General features: G+C 39.4%; 1 protein-coding gene across 6 annotated transcripts in view; it reads left to right on the top strand.

The window, feature by feature from the left end:
* Window positions 1-19,882, top strand: part of fyco1a (FYVE and coiled-coil domain autophagy adaptor 1a) — a 210,587-nt gene that overhangs the window by 64,069 nt on the left and 126,636 nt on the right. For all 6 annotated transcript variants that reach the window (XM_059945264.1, XM_059945265.1, XM_059945267.1 and 3 more), the window contains 4 exons: window positions 89-181; window positions 292-410; window positions 6,364-6,531; window positions 8,981-9,130. In XM_059945264.1, the coding sequence (XP_059801247.1) occupies window positions 89-181; window positions 292-410; window positions 6,364-6,531; window positions 8,981-9,130 (530 nt within the window). The remainder of the gene's footprint in view (window positions 1-88; window positions 182-291; window positions 411-6,363; window positions 6,532-8,980; window positions 9,131-19,882) is intronic.

Raw genomic sequence — 19,882 nt, 5'->3', positions numbered from 1 at the left:
TGATCAAGGTATATTGTATTAATTTGGTATATATTGTATTAATTTGCATTAATACAAAGTTTTGATGATGATGTTCTTATATTGACAGACTCTTGGTGAAGAAATAGAGGCTGTTAAAACAGACCTCAATGAATGTCACAGTCAAATAGCTTCAAAGGATAAACAACTTGTTGACTTTCAAGTGAGTCATTATTTATCTTTCAGAACAGGATCAGTGATGAATAACTTTTACTTAGGAGTATAATATCAGCCCTACTGTTTGTAATTGTTTAATTATTTTTTATTTAACAGGATCTTAACAGTAAATTAAGAGAGCAGTTGGAACAGAAAGTACAAGTAATTGCAGAATCACAATTACTGAGAAATGAAGAGCAAGAAAAACTGAAGTGTCTTTCAGAAAACTTTACCAGGTATAATTGTTTAAAGCCTAATGGAAGGCTAATTTTTGGCCTGCATTTTGCATAATGTTATAAAATGGAGAAACAAATTATTTGAATGATGTCCACTGGCTTCAGAATTTTTACCTTACATATTCAATTGTGTATATCCACCTCAGACTCAGTAGTACTGCCACAGCTCCTGATGACCTGAGAAAACAGATGCTAATACATAAAACTTAAGACATAGGAGCAGAATTAGGCCATTTGGCCCATGGAGTCTGCTCTGCCATTCAATCATTGCTGATCCTTTATTCCCCGGCCTTCTCCCCCTACACTTTGATTATGTGTACAATTAAGAACCTGTCAATTTTTGCCTTAAGTACACCCAATGACCTGGCCTCCACAGCTGCCTGGGGTAACAAATTCCACAAACTTACCCCCTCTGGCTAAAGACATTTTTCTGCATTTCTGTTTTAAATGGACATCCCTCTTTCCTCTATTTGCCCTCTTGTCCTAGACGCTCCCACCATTGGTAACATCCTTTCCACATCTACTCTGTCTCGGCCTTTCAGCATTCAAAAGGTTTCAATGAGATCCCCCTCATCCTTCTAAATTCCAGTGAGTACAGACCCAGAGCCATCAAATGTTCCTCGTATGTCAATCATTTCTGAAATCATTCTTGTGAACCGCCTCTGGACCCTCTCCAAAGTCATCACATCTTTTCTAAGATGAGGAGCCCAAATCTGTTCACAATACTCAAGGCGAAGCCTCACCAGTGCCTTATAAAGTTTCAACATCACATCCCTGCTCTTGTATTCAAGACCTCTTGAAATGAATGTTAACATTGCATTCGCCTTCCTCACCACTGACTCAACCAGAAAGTTAACCTTTAGGGTGTTCTGCACAATGGCTCCCAAGTCCCTTTAGCATCTCAGATTTTTGGATTTTCTCCCCGTTTAGAAAATAGTCTACACATTTATTACTACCAAAGTGCATGACCATGTATTTTTAAACATTGTGTTTCATTTGCCACTGTCTGCCCATTCTTCTAATCTGTTGAAGTCCTTCTGCAGTCTCTCTGTTTCCTCAGCACTACCTGCCCCTCTACCAATCTTTGTATCATATGCAAACTTGGCAACAAAGCCATCTATTCCAGCATCTAAATTGTTAGTATACAACATAAAAAGGAGCGGTCCCAACACTGACCCCTGTGGAACACCACTAGTTACTGGCAGCCAATTAGACAAGGACCCTTTTATTCCCACAATACATCTGCTGCTTTGTTCCATGTATGGCTGGGCAAAATCGTTTGACAGAATAGATTGTTCTGAGATTCTTCAGAATAATCCCTTGGTTCATGATTCTGAATCAGCTATACCTATTATATCATTAGTCATTTGAATGGGAATTCTAAACTGGAATTTAGGAAGAACAAAGTAGGTTCAAGTTTTTTCACTTCATTTTAACTTTTAATTAATTTTGGTAGTTTAATGTGGTTAGAAGACATTAAATTTATTTTTAAAATATTTAACTCAATTCCCATAGGTTTTAAATGTCTCTATGTCACAAGCATTAAAAAACTCTTACAGAAAACCTCACAGACATTGACTGCATGTAAGGCCAAGCTCTGTACTTGTCAGCTGTTAAAGCTTGTCAAGGTGGTCATGATGTCAAGTCTCAACAATGCACTGGCTGGCACAGGTTTTGTTTGCTTCGTTGCCTGATTCCAGGATTGGGAGATTTAGAACAGTTGAACTTGGGTATGTGTATCATACTCTTCACACTACATGACAGACTCTCCAGGCTCAGGTTTGATTTGAACCAGCCTTGATCCATTGGAGTTGAACTTATGTGTTGTGTGTGTATGTGTTCTGGAGGTATTGGATGGCAAAACTTTGTAGCTTTTGCTACAAGGAGCCAGTTTCCTCCAAGTATATAAAAGTAATAGAGTAGGATGTTTACCACATCTACGGCCCAAATTTTAATATTAATATAGTATTGAATTTTGAATTTACTAATTTCTCTTTAACAATTGGTTGCTATTGAGAAGGAAGCCACCTAATTCTGAAACTTTCCAAGGTCTTTCACAGAACTGGGAGTGAGAAACATGAGTACTCAGCATTTCTGGGAAGTGCATTGCTTGATGTATTTTCATCCATTGCTCGACATGCGTGTCTCCTTACTTCAAACAGATATTTCCAGAGATCTTAAGAGAGTTAGAGCAACCTTTCCTTCTTTCCCCAAGTCTGGAGAAATTGGAGGTTGAGAGGTTAACAATTATCGAGGGTAGAAAAATAACAGGCTCATGGTTAGCAGAGTGAAATATGTTTGTTTTAATTGTTAGATATCGTAAGTTAGCTTGTGGACAGCTGATTTGAAAATTAGTTTAGTGTAATAAGAATGAGGTTTATTGGTCACTTTACATTATAAGGAGAGGTTAAAAATGACAACTATGACAACTTATAAAGTTCGTAAATGTACCTGTTGCTTTTGTGTTTTAGTTGGTAGATAGAAGTTGCAGTTTGGAAAGTTGTCAGTTTGGTAAATTAGAAGAGTGCATTATATAGATGGTAAACAATGCAACTGCAGTACTCTGATGATGAAGGGGTATATTTAGCATGGTGGATGGACTAACAATCAAGTGAACTTGTCTAGGATGATGCCAAATTTCCTGAATGTCATTGGAGCTATAGTAATAAAGGCAAGTGAAGTTTGTTTCATTATCGTTGTGATTTGAACATTGTAGGTGTTGGAGAGTCAGGAAGTGTGTCACCTCATGTATTGAATTTTTAAATTCTAACCTGCTCTATGCTCCACAGTATTTCTGTATTTCCGTTAGTTAGGTTTCTGTCTAATGGGTTCACCGTGCTATTAATAGCAGTAGATTCAATAATTGTAATACCATTGACTATTAGGGGAGGTGATTAAACTCTTGTATTGAAGATTAACATTGTTAGCCACACATGTGGCATGAAACTTAACTGCTGCCTTCCAGATGAAGTTTAAATGGATTTCAAAGATATAGTCGGCCTCCTTATCCATGGGTTCCACATGCACAGATTCAACCCGGAAGTTGAGCATTGTTTGCCTCACATCTTGTTCATTCGCTACTTGTGTTGTGAGCAAGAGGAAGGAGTTTAAGGCTAGTAAGGGATGGCTGGCTAACTATGTAAAGCGCTACAGCCTCAAGAACTTAAAGATCATGGGAGAATTGGGATCGGCTGATGCCGAGGCAGCATTATTGTTCCTAGAAAAGCTACGATGGTTGCATCAGTACCGAACAGACATTTTTTCCTTGTCATTATTCCCTAAACAATACGGTATAATAACTATTTACATAACATTTACATTGTATTAGGTATTATAAATAACCTAGAGATGATTTAAAGTATACGGGAGGATGTGTGTAAGTTATATGCAAATACTATGCCATTTTATATAAGGGACTTGAGCACCTGCATTTTTTGGTATCCACGGGGGTGAGAGGGGTGGTCCCTGAACCAATCCCCCATGGATTAGGAGGGCCGACTGTACATCAAGAACTGAAGCAGGAAAATATGCAGAAGGATTCATTTTGGAAAAGTCTAGTAAAGACATGTGATGGGTGGAATGGATAATCTTTATCCCATCAAAACCTATAGCCCTTTTCAATGTTTTTATACTGCCTGTCTAATTAGAGAAAAAGCTTACAGCTTTGTCAATTGCAGCTTACCCTGAGGCTGGTCTCACTACTGGCAAAGAAATACTTTGCTATTAGAAGTACTAACTTTTGGAGAAAGAGAAAGGTGCAGTTTGGTGTGTGACTGGGATTTATAGGAAAAAAGAAATGCAATGGAAATTTACGAAAAAAACTGCATAACCAAAGACTGACAAACCACCACTGTGCAAAAGAAGAGAAACCGTGCAATTAAAAGTAATATTGAGAAAGTGAATTGTAAAGTGTCTTTGAAAGTGAGTCTGTAGGTGGTATAATCATTTCAGAGTAGTGGTGAATAAAGTTATTCATGCCAGTTCAGGAGCCTATAGTTGTAGGGCAGTAACTGTTCCTGAACTAGGTGGGGTAGTTCTCCTGCCTGATGGTAATAGTGAGTAGAGGGTATGACCTGGATGGTAGGGGTTTTGATGATGGATGCTACTCTCTTTTGGCATTGCTCGTTGCAAATGTACTCAGAGTTGAGAAGAGTTTTGCCTGAAGCTCCACCTGTCCTCTTGGATAGATACAGAGGATCATAAGCCACTATTGATGAAGATTTAGTCCATGACTAGTTAATGTGTATATGAAAATAATGGACAAAAGAAGAACATATGGTCTTTCAAGGCTTTCGACTGATCTATCAAGCCTAGATAATTTTGATCAAATCCATTTAGTGTAATGTTCTCTGCCTTGTATTAAGCCAGCTATGAACTTTGCTGTTTGTGACTAACTAGAGAAAAAAATGATTAAGGACCAACAACAGCTTGCATTTAAGCAGTGTATGTAATCTTGTAAGCTAACATCCGAGGTTATTTGAGGGAAAACAGATGATTTAGTTGTAATTCAGATATTATGCAATATTTTGGCAGCTGACAGAATGACTACTTATGGTGAGGAATTTGCATTTGATGATGTTCAATGGTTAGAACTGTTACTACAGGTGAAAGAAATTACAGACTTATGGACACGCATTAAAATTGGAATGAGAATTTTAAAATAGCATATTTTCTTAACCGAAAGCAAGGATGTTTATTTACATGTTTTTTATATTTAACTGCTTTTAAAAGGAAAACTAAATCTAATTGTGATATTATAACATGACTACAATGGCAGAGAACTATATAGATAAAATGCCATTTGTGGATCTGATAAAGGAACAGAAATGTATATTAGCTTCATGTTAGAAATTATCCTGGCATTGATTGTTTTTACACAATAAGAGTTTTAAAAAGAGTTCTTAAAGTTGAAATAAATAAGATTTTGTAGTAATATCAACAAGTTGAGTTCTATATTATTTGTGATGTGGTAAAATATCCCATGCCACCTCCAGAGTGGAGTTGTTAAATAATACTTGACGCCAAGTTAACTCAGAAGTTACTGAGTCAGTTAACTCAAATTGTAACCAAGGTGTCAAATTTAATACAGAATAGTGTGACCATATTTGGAATATTGTGCAAAATTCCAGTTGATTAGCTATTGGAAGGATGTCATTAAGCTGGCAAGGCTGCAGAAAAGAATTAACAAAGATGTTACTGGGACTGTAGAGCTTGAGTCATAAGGAGAAGCTAAATAGACTGTGACTTTTTCCCTGGAACATGGGAGGCTAAGGGGTGATCTCATAGAGGTATCTAAAATCATGGGGGTGTAGATAAAGTAGATAATCCCAGTCTTTTTTCCAGGGTAGGAGCATCTAAAACTACAAGAGATAGATTTTAAGTGATTGCAGAAACATTTAAAAGGGACTGGAAGGACAACTTTTTCACATACAGAGTATTGGCTATATGGAACTAGCTGCCAGAGGAATCTGTAGAGGTGCACACATTTATGATGGTTCAAAAGTATTTTGGATAGGTACATGGTAAAAGTTTTAGAAGGATATGGGTGATACAAAGGCAAATGGAACTAGCTTAGATAGACATCACAGTCAACATGGACAAACTGAGATGAAGGGTCCTTTTCAATTCTTTATAATTCTGATAGAGATGTGTGGAAGTGTAGAGATGGACCTTAAGGCTAAACCAGTTGAATGCATTCGTCAATGGGTGAAATGATGAAGATCGGGTGATAAATTAATAATTAATATGATACCTGCTTAAAAATGTATTTAGCTTTTTCTATTTAATCTCTATAGTGCTTTATATTTGAAGGAATATATATTTCAATCTGCAGTGTTGCAATTGAGCCAGTGTCAAAGAAACTTATCTTTAATTGGATACATGATGTATTCTACAGATTCATAGTTACTTCACAAAGGTCATAATTGATTTACTGAAACTTGTTTTACAACAGGACCCAGCAAGAGTTGGAAGCTGTAAAAAAGGAACAAGAAGAATACAAGCAACAAATGGAGGAGATGCAAGTGGAAATGAAGAGAAATGAACAACAACTTACGGCTGAAGTGGATGACTTGACCCGAACTAAAGAATTTCTAGAGGAGCGCTTAATTGAATTAATTAAGTACGAACCAACCATTAACAGATATCTTTACTAAGAAACTGCAATTGTTTTAAGTATTTATTTGATAAGAAGCTTAACAATTGATGAGTATTACTGTTTGTATTCATTCATTTGGAATATGTTTTAAGATTTAATGGTTTAGGTATAAAAAAGTGTTATAACTAGAGGGACCACAGAAATTGCACCCTATGTTTTAGTCATTCTGTAGTTTGCTTTCAGTTGTTCTCTGTGATCAGTGTGATTATTATGAACTCTGAAAGTACCAATGGTGATTTGTTTTGTTTACAGTTTTCAGTATTTCACTGGAAACGAACAGTCAACGTTTCGGGCCGAGGCCCTTCGTCAGGACTGAAGAGGGAGGGAGCAGGGGCCCTATAAAGAAGGTGGGGGTGAGGGTGGGAAGGAGGAGGCTGGTGGGTGTCAGGTTAAAAACCAATCAGAAGAAAGGTCAAGGGGTTGGGGAGGGGAAGCAGGGAGGGGATAGGCCGGAAAGGTGAAGAAGGAATGTAAGGGGAAAGCACTGTGTAGTAGAAGGAGGCAGAATCATGAGAGAGGTGATAGGCAGCTGGAGGAGGAGGCAGAGTGAAACTGGGATGGATGAAGGGAGAGGGAGGGAATTACTGGAGGTTGGAGCATTTGCAGTGCACTTTGTGTTCAGTATTTCACTGTAGTGTAGGCTTAATTACATTTGAGCTGGATCTGAGCTGAATCTTGGAGCCTAAAAGCAGGTGTGTTGTAATTATAATATGCCAAGTCTTCAGTAGGAACCAAATTCTCCCACTGCCTTTAGGGGATTGATTTTAGGCCTGAAGAAAAGTGTGTATGCAATGATCAATAAACTTTTCTGAGGATACTTAGAATAAGAATCTGGCTTATTACTATTGACAAACATTGTGAAATTTGATGTTTTGCAAGACTCCTAATGCACTTAAAGGGCAGCCCAATTATAATTTTGCAGGACACAGGAGGTATCCATTCTTCCAATTTACCTGACTGTACAACATCCACTCACGTAATGCACTTGCCTCCAAATGAAAAACAAAATATTGTGTTTTTGTTCTATAATTGTTCAATATCATAATATCTTCTCAGATGTATTATTTCATTCATCCCTGCTTTAAATTGTGTCTTCCATGAGTCTGCTTATTTCTCAAGGTTGCTCGTCCCTACCAAGTATTTTACTTCCTTATTGCTCACTGTATGTGTCATCTGTGAATTTTGAAATTTAACTTAGGTACTCGTCTATCCATAATGGCAGTGATCTTAATTTAACTGAATAGAAGATAACATTGTTTTCCCTCCAATTGAAATGTAACTGTTTATCATTGTTTCATGCTTTTGTACCTTTTTAATATCTGTGCATTCACTGCTCCTTCACACCCAAGGATTTGCACCCAGCTTACATTTTTATATTGCATAACACCAAAGGTTTTATGAAATCACTTATTAATTTTACTTCCTTCAGCAAGACTCCTTTGCTTACTCTTTTATGTATCTGAAATTCAGAGAGTGAAAATTGACTTGCTTGGCATCTATTAATTCATTTTTTTAAGTTACAAGAAAGTTTTGTTTTACTGTTTTTCTGACCAGTGTAATTGCTGAGTTTATCCCAACCTGAAAATTATTATGAATCTTTGGGAATCTTTCGAGGTCTAAAAAGGATTCAAAGAATCTGCGCACAGTCCAGGCAACTTCCACTCTTCCCTTTAGAAATTCAGGTTAGGTCCCATTAAGTTGGGTGACTTGTCTACTTTGAGCATTGCAAATGTTTTAGTATTTAAAAGGTAATCCTTTAGCATAGGATTACGTAGGATAAACAGCATGGAATAGGTAATTCTGCATAGCTAGTCCATGCCCAGCATTTCTACATTACACATTACTCTTCTAAATCATCTATTTTATTCTAGTTCATATGCTGCCCCTTAAGTAGACCTGTGATATTTGCTTTAGTCACTTCTTGTGGTGACAAATTCCAAATTATCACTTCTTTGGGTAAAGTGTTTCTTTAGTATTTTTGTATTTCTTGTACTACTGTCCTCTAAGTTTGCTGTTCTCCATGCAATCCCAGCTATTGAAACTTATCATAATTTTAAATCTCATTATCCAGAAGTTTTATGTTCAGCATTATTGATACTAGGTTTTTAATTCTGTTTATTTAATTAGCTACATTTAGATTGCTCAACTGACATGGTGAGACTTGAACTTGCATCTCCACACCAATAGTCCAAACTTTTATCATTTAAAGGTGATAAAGGATTATAAATGAGGATGCTTTTGATATCCTCTTTATGCTCCCCAGTGGTTCCTCCATTATTATTACTTTGTAACAGTGATTCCTTCTATAAAGTGTAGACTGTAATGATACAGTTATCAGAATATACTATCTATATTACCAATAACCATATTCCTTTGATAATTTTTATGCTATTTATCTTTATTTTTTTCTTAGAGATAAGGATGCTCTATGGCAGAAATCTGATGCATTGGAATTTGAACAGAAGCTCCGCACTGAAGCCCGATGGCTTGGTGACAAGGAAGTTAATTACTGCCTGGATTGCCAAAGTCAATTTACGTGGTGGCTACGTCGACATCACTGCAGGTATAGCTGAAAAATATGTATTAAGATATTAAAACAAAAGGCACAGTCCACAATATTGATTTGGATCTCTTGTTTTTAAATAAAACAGCATTAGAATTATTTTACCCGTTCATTTTGTTGGTTAGAAAATGCTAATGTGATGAGGGACTGTTCCTACTGTATTCAGTTTGTCACCCATTTCCCCATTTTCTAACTTGTGACAAACTTAAAACAGCAGGAAATTCTCGCCTAGACTATCTTCTGGCAAGTCAAGGTACTTCACTGTGTTGTAGAGTCTTAGAGCGCTACACCATAGAAAGCAAAGTAAAAGAACGTCATCACTTGGAATTTACTCCACCCCCCCCCCCCCCCCCCCCAAACGTGGAGTACTGTATATTGCCATTTATATATATCACCACTGCCGGCTGGAAAGCCCTTGCAGCATCTTCAGTACATCACGCCTCAAGGACAGTTGTGGTTCAAGAAAGCAGGTCACTATCAACTTCTCAAAGCAGTTCTAGTATTTAGATCGTGATGATCTAGACCAACAGCAATCTATTTCAGATTGAAACCATGTGTAATTTGGAGTGGAACCTGCAGATGGTGGTGGTGCTCTGAAGCAACTCTTCCTTGCCTTCTTTGTTGGGAATGATTGCAAGTTTGGGAAACATTGACAGATTAGTCAGAGTAACTAACTGCAGAATATTTTCTTGATGATACACTTAACAGTCACTATGTGTCAGTAGTGGAAAGAGCGAATGTTTGGGATGTTTCATGTAGGATCATTTGTTCAGGTTAATGTCCAGACAACAGGAAAATATTCCATCATGGTCCTAACTTGTGCTTTATAGATGATGGGAAGGCTTTTGCATGTTGAATCATTCACTGCAGAGTACCTACACTTTGACCTGCTTCGACATAAGGGTAGGTTATTTGAGTCCATGCTGGATTTGGGTGAATAAGTGCTGATTCATAGTACAGGTCCACAATCCCTCATCCGAAATTCTGAAATCCGAAAAGCTCAGAAAACCGAAGTTTTTATCGTGGAGTTTGGAGCGTGTCGTAACATGGCTTGTTTGTCGTACTAACAGCTGACGTCACTCAGGTGGTCGCCAGAAATCAGTTGTGGCTCAGCGCTCATACTAGTTACATGTGCATTTACCGTTTGCTGATATTTTGTGTTCACTGTTGACTTTGTGTTTAATTTCACTGTGAAAATGTCAAAAAGAGCTGCAGATACCCCAATGGGTAACAATGAGAAAAAGAGAAGGACGCATCTATCATTATCAGTAATGCAGAAAGTGGAATTATTTTAGAACAACGTGCATTTATGAGTGAGCAGGAGATTGTGGCAGTTTACTCAGTTAAAGAGAGAATGCTTAGACATAAACCTATGTTAATGAAACAAATGACACTTGAAGAAGTCTTTAAAAATGCCGTCTGTCTTAGTGCCACTTCATAACTTGAGAATCCTGTTCCTGGCCCATCAGGAACTTGTAGAGTATTTTGCTTTGTTTTCCAGACGTAATGCAACCTAACTAGAGGTACCTGTACGTACTTAGCTTAGTTTGAACCTGTATATGTCCTAGAGTATTTATATTCTACATTTATTTCAATAAGTCATTTACTATGTGTTTGATTCGGTTCGTTTGAAGCTGTATATTTTTATGTTTTATTGAATGTTTTTGTTGGAAATAAAATGTACTATTGTATTTATCCCACTATTTCATTTATCAGTATATTACTCTATAAATAAACTGTAATAGTATTTGTAAAAGAGCGCGGATTGGGAAAACCTGTAAGTTCTCTCTCCAGCACTTGTTGTTTGAGCATGTACAGACCTTTTTCTTGTCATTATTCCCTAAACAGTACGGTATAACAGCTATTTACATAGCATTTACATTGTATTAAGTATTATAAGTAATCTAGAGATGATTTAAAGTATATGGGAGGATGTGCATAGGTCTGGAACTTCCCCGGATCCTAAAGTCCACCTGCACTGAGCCAGGTTAATTATCAATTTTCTGAAATCTGAAATGAAACTGGCCCCAAGGATTTCTGATGAGGGAGTGCGGACCTGCACTGTAATGACCCTTATATCAGATTATTGATAAGTGACAGGAGACTAATTAGGTAGTAATTGACTGGATTAAATGTATTTGGGTTTGTTTGCCTTTGGTTGTTGAAGTATTGACAGTAACCAGTGGGGGGGGGGGGGGTCAAGAGGAGGAAAATGATGATGGCAACTAAGATGAGACGCACATCTTTTCAATACTTGAATCTTGCAAGGGTCCTGTACATTTTGGGGGAGGGTGTGTGTGTGTGTGTGTAACCTAAACAGTTGGGGGGGGGGGGAACTGCAGACGAACAAAATTCCAATAATTTGGCTGACACAGTATGAGGATTAAAAGAAGACTTTGCTTTTAATTTGGAATGATCTGAAAGGATTTTTAGTCCAAATAAATCACAGGCTAAAAAAAAGCCAAATATATTCTTTGGTATTTCAGGACTTAGAAATGTTGTGCTTTTTAAACTTATGGTAGCACCAAAGAAATTGCTGGATTTGATGTGCACAAAACTTAGCTAAATTGTCAAAATATTTCAAGCCCAAGACGATGCTTACTCAGAAGGTTTCAGATTTCATCATTAGCAGCAAGAGGAAAGATAAAGTCTTGTTAACTGTATGATTGCATTGAAGTGTCTGGTAATCTTCTGTGGCTTTAGTGTGTTCTCAGATGATGTATAGATGTGTTTGTCAGTGGTTTGTAAGGGAAAGCTTATCACAAATGACTGTTATCAAAAGACTTGACTTGGCGAGCCTGTGATATTGCTTATCTATAGAGACACTGTACCATAGAATTACTTCCATCATCCCAATCAGGAGTGCTGTTCAAAGAGTCGATCCAGCATCAAGATACAGCAGAAGTGCCAATAGTTGAAGTGGTTCTTGTCCATTTAAATAGCAAAGACACGGTTCTCAGGTGGATTTACCTCAAACAATGCCACATTGCACAAGCGGGCATGTTACCATTGTGTTAGAAGTCTTTTGACATAACGGTCCCACAGTTGCAGGAGAATAGATTACTTCGAGAGTTTTGCAAAAGTACAAAACCTTTGGATACAAAAAAGGGTGTAGACCCAGAAGAAGGGAATTTGAGTAATTAACTGCACAATGCAGGAAATTGTGACAGAGTATACCTCTCTATAGACCCTGGAGGAAAATCAGCAAGCATGCAGTTGGACACAGAAGCATCAATATTGTCTGTGTAGGAGGGCATATAGAAGGGGAAGCTTAGGACATGATGTCTGCAGCTTTCACACATTCATATCTTGTCACAGATAGGAAACTGTTGCATGCTGTTGTTGTGCCGTTGGTAGTGAATAGATACAGGTCATGTGTCACCTGATATTAATCTTGCGTGTTTTAGATATTGGCTGGGAGAGATCAACTTGAATTGGGCAGAGTTCTTTAGCTTACAAAGCCAAAGAAACCATTTCATGTATGTTCTATGAGGAATGGTTGGATAGAGATGTTTCTATCTTTTAAGCAGGGCTAGAGGAAAAAAAGATTTCAAATCGAAGATGCCCATGGAACCAGAAATCACTTCTAATTTTGCCAATCTTGGACATATCCTATGCCTTTAATGAAGCAGTTAAGAATGAATAGGTTGTCTAGAGAGGCATGACGTTGTGGTATGTAAAGAGAGGAGTGACAGACAGCTTCTGTTTTTGTACCAAGCCAAGATATGGCAGTGAGGCTGTTTGGTGAGTATAAGGTAATAGAAAATTGTGGCATGAAATTGGAAATAAAACCATTTCCTACAGAAGTGGATCTAAGATCTATCTTGGCAGATAAAGGGTTCCTCGGTTAGCTAGGTTAGATGTGGAGTTTGAAGTCTGCTTTACAATTTCTACCCTTTCAACAGCACCAGCAATCCTCCAACATACATCGAAGCAGTTTTTGTTTGGACTGAACCATGACATGCGCTTCATGGATAATATTTTGGTGTCTGCATTTAGAGCAACACTACATGAGACCATCAGGGTAGGTAGTGTGAACGGTGGAGCATTAACAATGCAGTGCTGGGCCTTGGATGTTGTTCAACTATGATTTTCAAGTTGAATACAGACATTATTGAGACTATTCACAAACGAGAAAATCTGCAGATGCTGGATATCTGAGCACCACACACAAAATGTTGGAGGAACTCAGCAGGCCAGGGAGCATCCATGGAAAAAACACAGTCGATGTTTTGGACTGAAACCCTTCATCAGGACTGGGGGAGAAAAGGCTGAGGAGTAGATTTGAAAGTTGGGGTGAGGGGAGAGAGAAAAACGCCAGGCAATAGGTGAAATTTGGAGGGGGAGGGATGAAGCATAGAGCTAGGAAGTTGATTGGTGAAAGAGTAAGAAGGCCATGGAAGAAAGAAAGAAAGGGTAAGGGGAGATGCCACCCATTTTAATTCCACTTCCTATTCCCATTTTGATATGTCCATCCATGGCTTCCTACACTGTCGTGATAAGGCCACACTTAGGTTGGAGGAGCAACAGCTTGTATTACGTTGTAGCCTCCAATTTGATGGCATGAACAGAGATTTCTCAACCTTCTAGTAATGCCTCCCCCCACCCCCCTTCACCATTTTGCACCCCCATTTTCCCTCTCTCATGTTATCTCCTGGCCCACCCATCGCCTCCCCCGGTGCTCCTCCCCCCTTCTTTTTTACTTTTTTCCATGGTCTTTCACCAATCACCTTCCTAGCTCTTCTTCATCCCTCCCTCTCCAGGTTTCACCTATCTCCTGTTGTTTCTCTGTCCCCTCCCCCCACCTTTCAAATCAACTCTGCAGCTTTTTTTCTCCAGTCCTGCTGAAGGGTTTCAGCCCAAAATGTTGACTGTGCTATTTTCCATAGATTTTTTACGTGGCCTGTGAGTTCCTCCAGCATTTTGTGTGTGTTATTTGGACTATTAGCTGTTTTGATGACTTTGGGGAAAAGTAGATGTACAGGAAGTGGAAATGATGAAGCAGTATTTCAATACCATTATATTGTGGAGCAACTTGTATCATCAAATCGTTATTGCTACAAAAACTAGGAGATGTCTTGTCCTTTCAAAAGTTTTCAGTTTAATTAATGAGTAGGCTTAATTTCCTGAAATATGCAAAACTATATTACAAAAGGTGAAAACTTTGAAACCGATTTTTTTATAAGACAAGGATTAATGAATAAAGGTGAGAATCAGAATCAGGTTTATTATCACTGGCATGTGACATGAAATTTGTTAACTTAGCAGCAGTAGTTCAATGCGATACTAATCTAGCAGAGAGAGAAAAAGATAATAATAAATAAAATAAAACATATAGGTATATGGACACGAAAGGAATGGAGGGTTATGGGCTGAGTGCAGGTCGGTGGGACTAGGTGAGAGTAAGCGTTCAGCACAGACTAGAAGTGCTGAGATGGCCTGTTTCCGTGCTGTATTTGTTATATGGTTATATAATAATAAACAAGTAAATCAATTATGTATGTTGAAAAGATTATTAAAATGTGCAAAAACATAAATACTATATATTAAAAAAGTGAGGTAGTGTCCAAAGCTTCAAAGTCCATTTGGGAATTGAATGGCAGAGGGGAAGAAACTGTTCCTGAATCGCTGAGTGTGTGCCTTCAAGCTTCTGTATCTCCTACCTGATGGTAACAGCCCTGGGTGCTGGAGGTCCTTAATAATGGACGCTGCCTTTCTGGGACACTGCTCCCTAAAGATGTCCTGGGTACTTCGCAGGCTAGTATCCAAGATGGAGCTGACTAGATTTAAAACCTTCTGCAGCTTCTTTTGGTCCTGTGCAGTAGCCCCTCCATACCTGTGATGTAGCCTGTCAGAATGCTCTCCACGGTACAACTATAGAAATTTTTGAGTTTATTTGTTGACATGCCAAATCTCTTCAAACTCCTAATTAAGTATAGCCGCCAGTACGATATTGTGGGAGTAACAGAGACATGGCTTCAAATGGACAGGGCCTGGGAAATGAATATTCAAGGATATACATCTTATCGAAAGGACAGACTGACTGGCAGAGGGGGTGGGGTGGCTCTGTTGGTGAGGAATGATATTCAGTCCCTTATGAGGAGGGACATAGAATCAGGGGATGTAGAGTCAGTATGGATAGAACTGAGAAATTCTAAGGGTAGAAAGACCCTAATAGGAGTTATCTACAGGCACCCAAATAGCAGTCTGGATGCAGGGTGTAAGTTGAATGAAGAGTTAAAATTGGCATGTCGCAAAGGCAATGTAAGGCAAAGGCAAAGGCATGTATGCAAAATTGGCATACAGTTGTCATGGGGGATTTCTACATGCAGGTAGACTGGGAGAATCAGGATGGTACTGGACCCCAAGAAAGGGAGTTTGTGGAGTGCCTCCGAGATGGATTCTTAGAACAGCTTGTACTGGAGCCTACCAGGGAGAAGGCAATTCTGGATTTAGTGTTGTGGAAAAGGAACCTGATTTAGGTAAAGGAGCCATTAGGAGGTAATGACCATAATATGATATGTTTTAACCTACAATTTGAGAAGGAGAAGGGAAAATCGGATGTGTCAGTATTACAGTTGAACAAAGGGAAATATGGAGCTATGAGGGAGGAGCTGGCCAAAGTTCAATGGAACAATACCCTAGCAGGGAAGACAGTGGAACAACAATGGCAGGTATTTCTGGAAATAATGCGGAAGGTGCAGGATCGGTTCATTCCAAAGAGGAAGAAAGATCCTAAGGGGAGTAAAAGGCGGCCGTGGCTGACGAGGGAAGTAAAGGGCAGTACAAAAATAAAAGAGAAGTATAACATAGCAAAGATGAGCGGGAAACCAGAGGACTGGGAAGCTTTTAAAGAGCAACAGAAGATAACAAAAAAGGCAATACGCCAAGAAAAAATGAGGTACAAAGGTAAACTAGCCAAGAATATAAAGGAGGATAGTAAAAGCTTCTTTAGGTATGTGAATAGCAAAAAAATAGTTAAGACCAAAATTGGACCATTGAAGACAGAAAAGGGTGAATTTATTATGGGAAACAAGGAAATGGCAGATGAGTTGAACAAGTACTTTGGATCTGTCTTCACTAGGGAAGACGCAAACAATCTCCCAGATGTAATAGTGGCCAAAGGAACTAGGGTAAAGGATGAACTGAAGGAAATTTATATTAGGCAAGAAACGGTGTTGGATAGACTGTTGAGTCTGAAGGCTGATAAGTCCCCAGGACCTGATGGTCTGCATCCCAGGGTACTTAAAGAGACGGCTCTAGAAATTGTGGACACATTGTTAATCATTTTCCAATGTTCTATAGATTCAGGAACAGTTCCTGCTGATTGGAGGGTGGCTAATGTTGTCCCACTTTTCAAGAAAGGAGGGAAAGAGAAAACAGGGAATTATAGACCGGTTAGCCTGACGTCAGTGGTGGGAAAGATGCTGGAGTCAATTATAAAAGAGGAAATTACAACACATTTGGATAGCAGTAGAAGGATCAGTCCGAGTCAGCATGGATTTATGAAGGGAAAATCATGCTTGACTAATCTTCTGGAGTTTTTTGAGGATGTAACTATGAAAATGGACAAGGGAGAGCCAGTGGATGTAGTGTACCTGGACATCCAGAAAGCTTTTGATAAAGTCCCACATAGGAGATTAGTGGGCAAAATTAAGGCACATGGTATTCGGGGCAGAGTACTGACATGGATTGAAAATTGGCTGGCTGACAGGAAACAAAGAGTAGGGATTAACGGGTCCCTTTCGGAATGGCAGGCTGTGACCAGTGGGGTACCGCAAAGGTTCGGTGCTGGGACCACAGCTGTTTACAATATACATTAATGATTTAGATGATGGGATTAAAAGTAACATCAGCAAATTTGCTAATGACACAAAGCTGGATGGCAGTGTGAAATGTCAGGAGGATGTTATGAGAATGCAGGGTGACTTGGACAGGTTGGGTGAGTGGGCAAATGTATGGCAGATGCAGTTTAATGTGGATAAATATGAGGTTATCCACTTTGGTGGCAAGAACAGGAAGGCAGATTACTATCTAAATGGAGTCAAGTTAGGAAAAGGGGAAGCACAACGAGATCTAGGTGTTCTTGTACATCAGTCAATGAAAGCAAGCATGCAGGTACAGCAGGCAGTGAAGAAAGCTAATGGCATGCTAGCCTTTATAACAAGAGGAATTGAGTGTAGGAGTAAAGAGGTCCTTCTGCAGCTGTACAGGGCCCTGGTGAGACCCCACCTGGAGTATTGTGTTCAGTTTTGGTCTCCAAATTTGAGGAAGGACATTCTTGCTATTGAGGGAGTGCAGCTTAGGTTCACAAGGTTAATTCCCGGAATGGCGGGACTGTCATATGTTGAAAGATTGGAGTGACTGGGCTTGTATACACTAGAATTTAGAAGGATGAGAGGGGATCTGATTGAAACATATAAGATTATTAAGGGATTGGACACGCTGGAGGCAGGAAGCATGTTCCCGCTGATGGGTGAGTCCAGAACTAGAGGCCACAGTTTAAGAATAAGGGGTAGGCCATTTAGAACAGAGATGCAGAAAAACTTTTTCACCTAGAGAGTGGTGGATATGTTGAATGCTCTGCCCCAGAAGGCAGTGGAGGCCAAGTCTCTGGATGCATTCAAGAGAGAGTTTGATAGAGCTCTTATAGATAGCGGGGTCAAGGGATATAGGGAGAGGGCAGGAATGGGGTACTGATTGTGTATGATCAGCCATGATCACAGTGAATGGCGGTGCTGGCTAGAAGGGCTGAATGGCCTACTCCTGCACCTACTGTCTATTGTCTGTCTTGCCTTCTTTATGACTACATCAGTGTGTTGGGACCAGGTTAGATCCTCAGAGATCTTGACACCCAGGAACTTGAATCTGCTCACTCTCTCCACTTCTGACCTCTCTATGAGGATTGGTATGTGTTCCTTCGTCTTATCCTTCCTGAAGTCCACAATCAGCTCTTTCGTCTTACTGACGTTGAGTGCCAGGTAGTTGCTGCGGTAATATTCCACTAGTTGGCATATCTCACTCCTGTACACCCTCTCATCGCCACCTGAGATTCTACCAACAATGGTAGAAATAGTGGGTGAAAATAAGATAAAGCTCAGTTGTTATGTCTCTGAATGTGCAACAGGCTCATCAGCCAAAGTTCACTAAATATGTGCTTGATACTGTCACTCGAGCATGAACACCACCTTTGACTCAAGTGTGTGCTAATACTCAACCGTTTCTGTGTTGGAGTTCCCTTGTCCTTGTGGGGTGAAGTAGCCAGTTTCTTCTATTGCCATCTGTTCAGCACAAGCTATTTTACTCTGATTGGATATTATGTATTACATTATTCTTGTATTACATTCAATAGACTGTAGTTAGTTTTTAGCTGTTTTTACTTTGACTTCAACTCTGGGTAGGTCAGTATTATGATTTACAACATCTAGCAGGATTTCTGGTAGAGGACTTGAAACTAATATTTTGACTTCTCTGCATTTAGGAATCCATTGGTATATCTCTTAAGTCATAAGACCATAAGCCATAGGAGTAGAAGGAGACCATTCAGCCCATCGAGTCTGCTCTGCCATTCCATTATGGCTGATCTCAGATCCCACTCAATCCCATACACCTGCCTTCTCGCGTTATTTGATGTCCTGACTGATCAGGAGACTGTCAACTTCTGCCTTAAGTATACCCACAAACTTGGCCTCTTCTGCAGTCTGTGGCAGAGCATTCCACAGATTCACTACTCTCTGGCTATAGAAAATTACTCCTTACCTCTGTTCTAAAAGAACACCCCTAAATTTTGAGGCTGTTCTCTGTAGTTCTGGCTACCCCCATCCTCTCCACATCCACTCTATTGAATCCTTTCAACATTCAGTTGTTTTCAATGAAATACCCATGCATTCTTCTAAATTCTATTGAGTACAGGCCCACAGCTGCCAAACGCTCCTCATGTTAACCCTTTCACTCCCGGAATCATCATCCTTAACTTCCTCAGGTCTTTTTCCAAGGACAACACATTCTTTCAGAGATATGGGGCCCAAAACTGTCGACAACACTCCAAGTGGGGCCTGACTAGTGTCTTATAAAGGCTCTGTGTTATCTCTTGGCTTTTTTTTATTCTATTCCCCTTGAAATAAATGGCAACATTGCATTTGCCTTCTCTACCACAGACTCAACCTGTAAATTAATCTTCTGGGAGTCTTGCACGAGGGCTCCTAAGTGCCTTGGCACTTCTGATGTTTGAACCTTTTCCCCATTTAGATAATAGTCCACACTATTGTTCCTTTTACCAACATGCATTATCATACATTTCCCAACACTGTTTTCCACCTGCCAATTTTCCCATTCTTCCAATTTGTCTAGCCCTGCTGCAATCGCATTGCTTCCTTAGCACCACCTACCCCTCCACCTATCTTCGTATCATCTGCAGACTTTGCCACAAATCCATCAATTCCACTAAGTTATTGACAAACAATGCAATAAGTAGTGGCTCCCATACTGACCCCTGAGGAGCACCACTTGTCACTGGCAGCCAACCAGAAAAGGCCTCCTTCATTTCCACTCGCTGCCTCCTACCTGTCAGCCATTCCTCTATCCATGCCAGTATTAATGCGGTAGCATTAAAGGATTTTATCTTGTTAAGCAGTCTCAACTGTGGCACCTTATCACATGCGTTCTGAAAATCCAAGTAAGTGATATCCATTGCCTCTTCTTTATCCACACTGCTGTTACTTCCTTGAAGAACTCTTAACAGATTTGTCAGGC

The sequence above is a fragment of the Hypanus sabinus genome, chromosome 20, assembly GCF_030144855.1.
Source record: "Hypanus sabinus isolate sHypSab1 chromosome 20, sHypSab1.hap1, whole genome shotgun sequence".
NCBI classification, from domain to species: domain Eukaryota; kingdom Metazoa; phylum Chordata; class Chondrichthyes; order Myliobatiformes; family Dasyatidae; genus Hypanus; species Hypanus sabinus.
The sequence above is the reverse complement of the archived record's forward strand: the minus strand, read 5'-3'. Positions and strand labels throughout refer to the sequence as shown.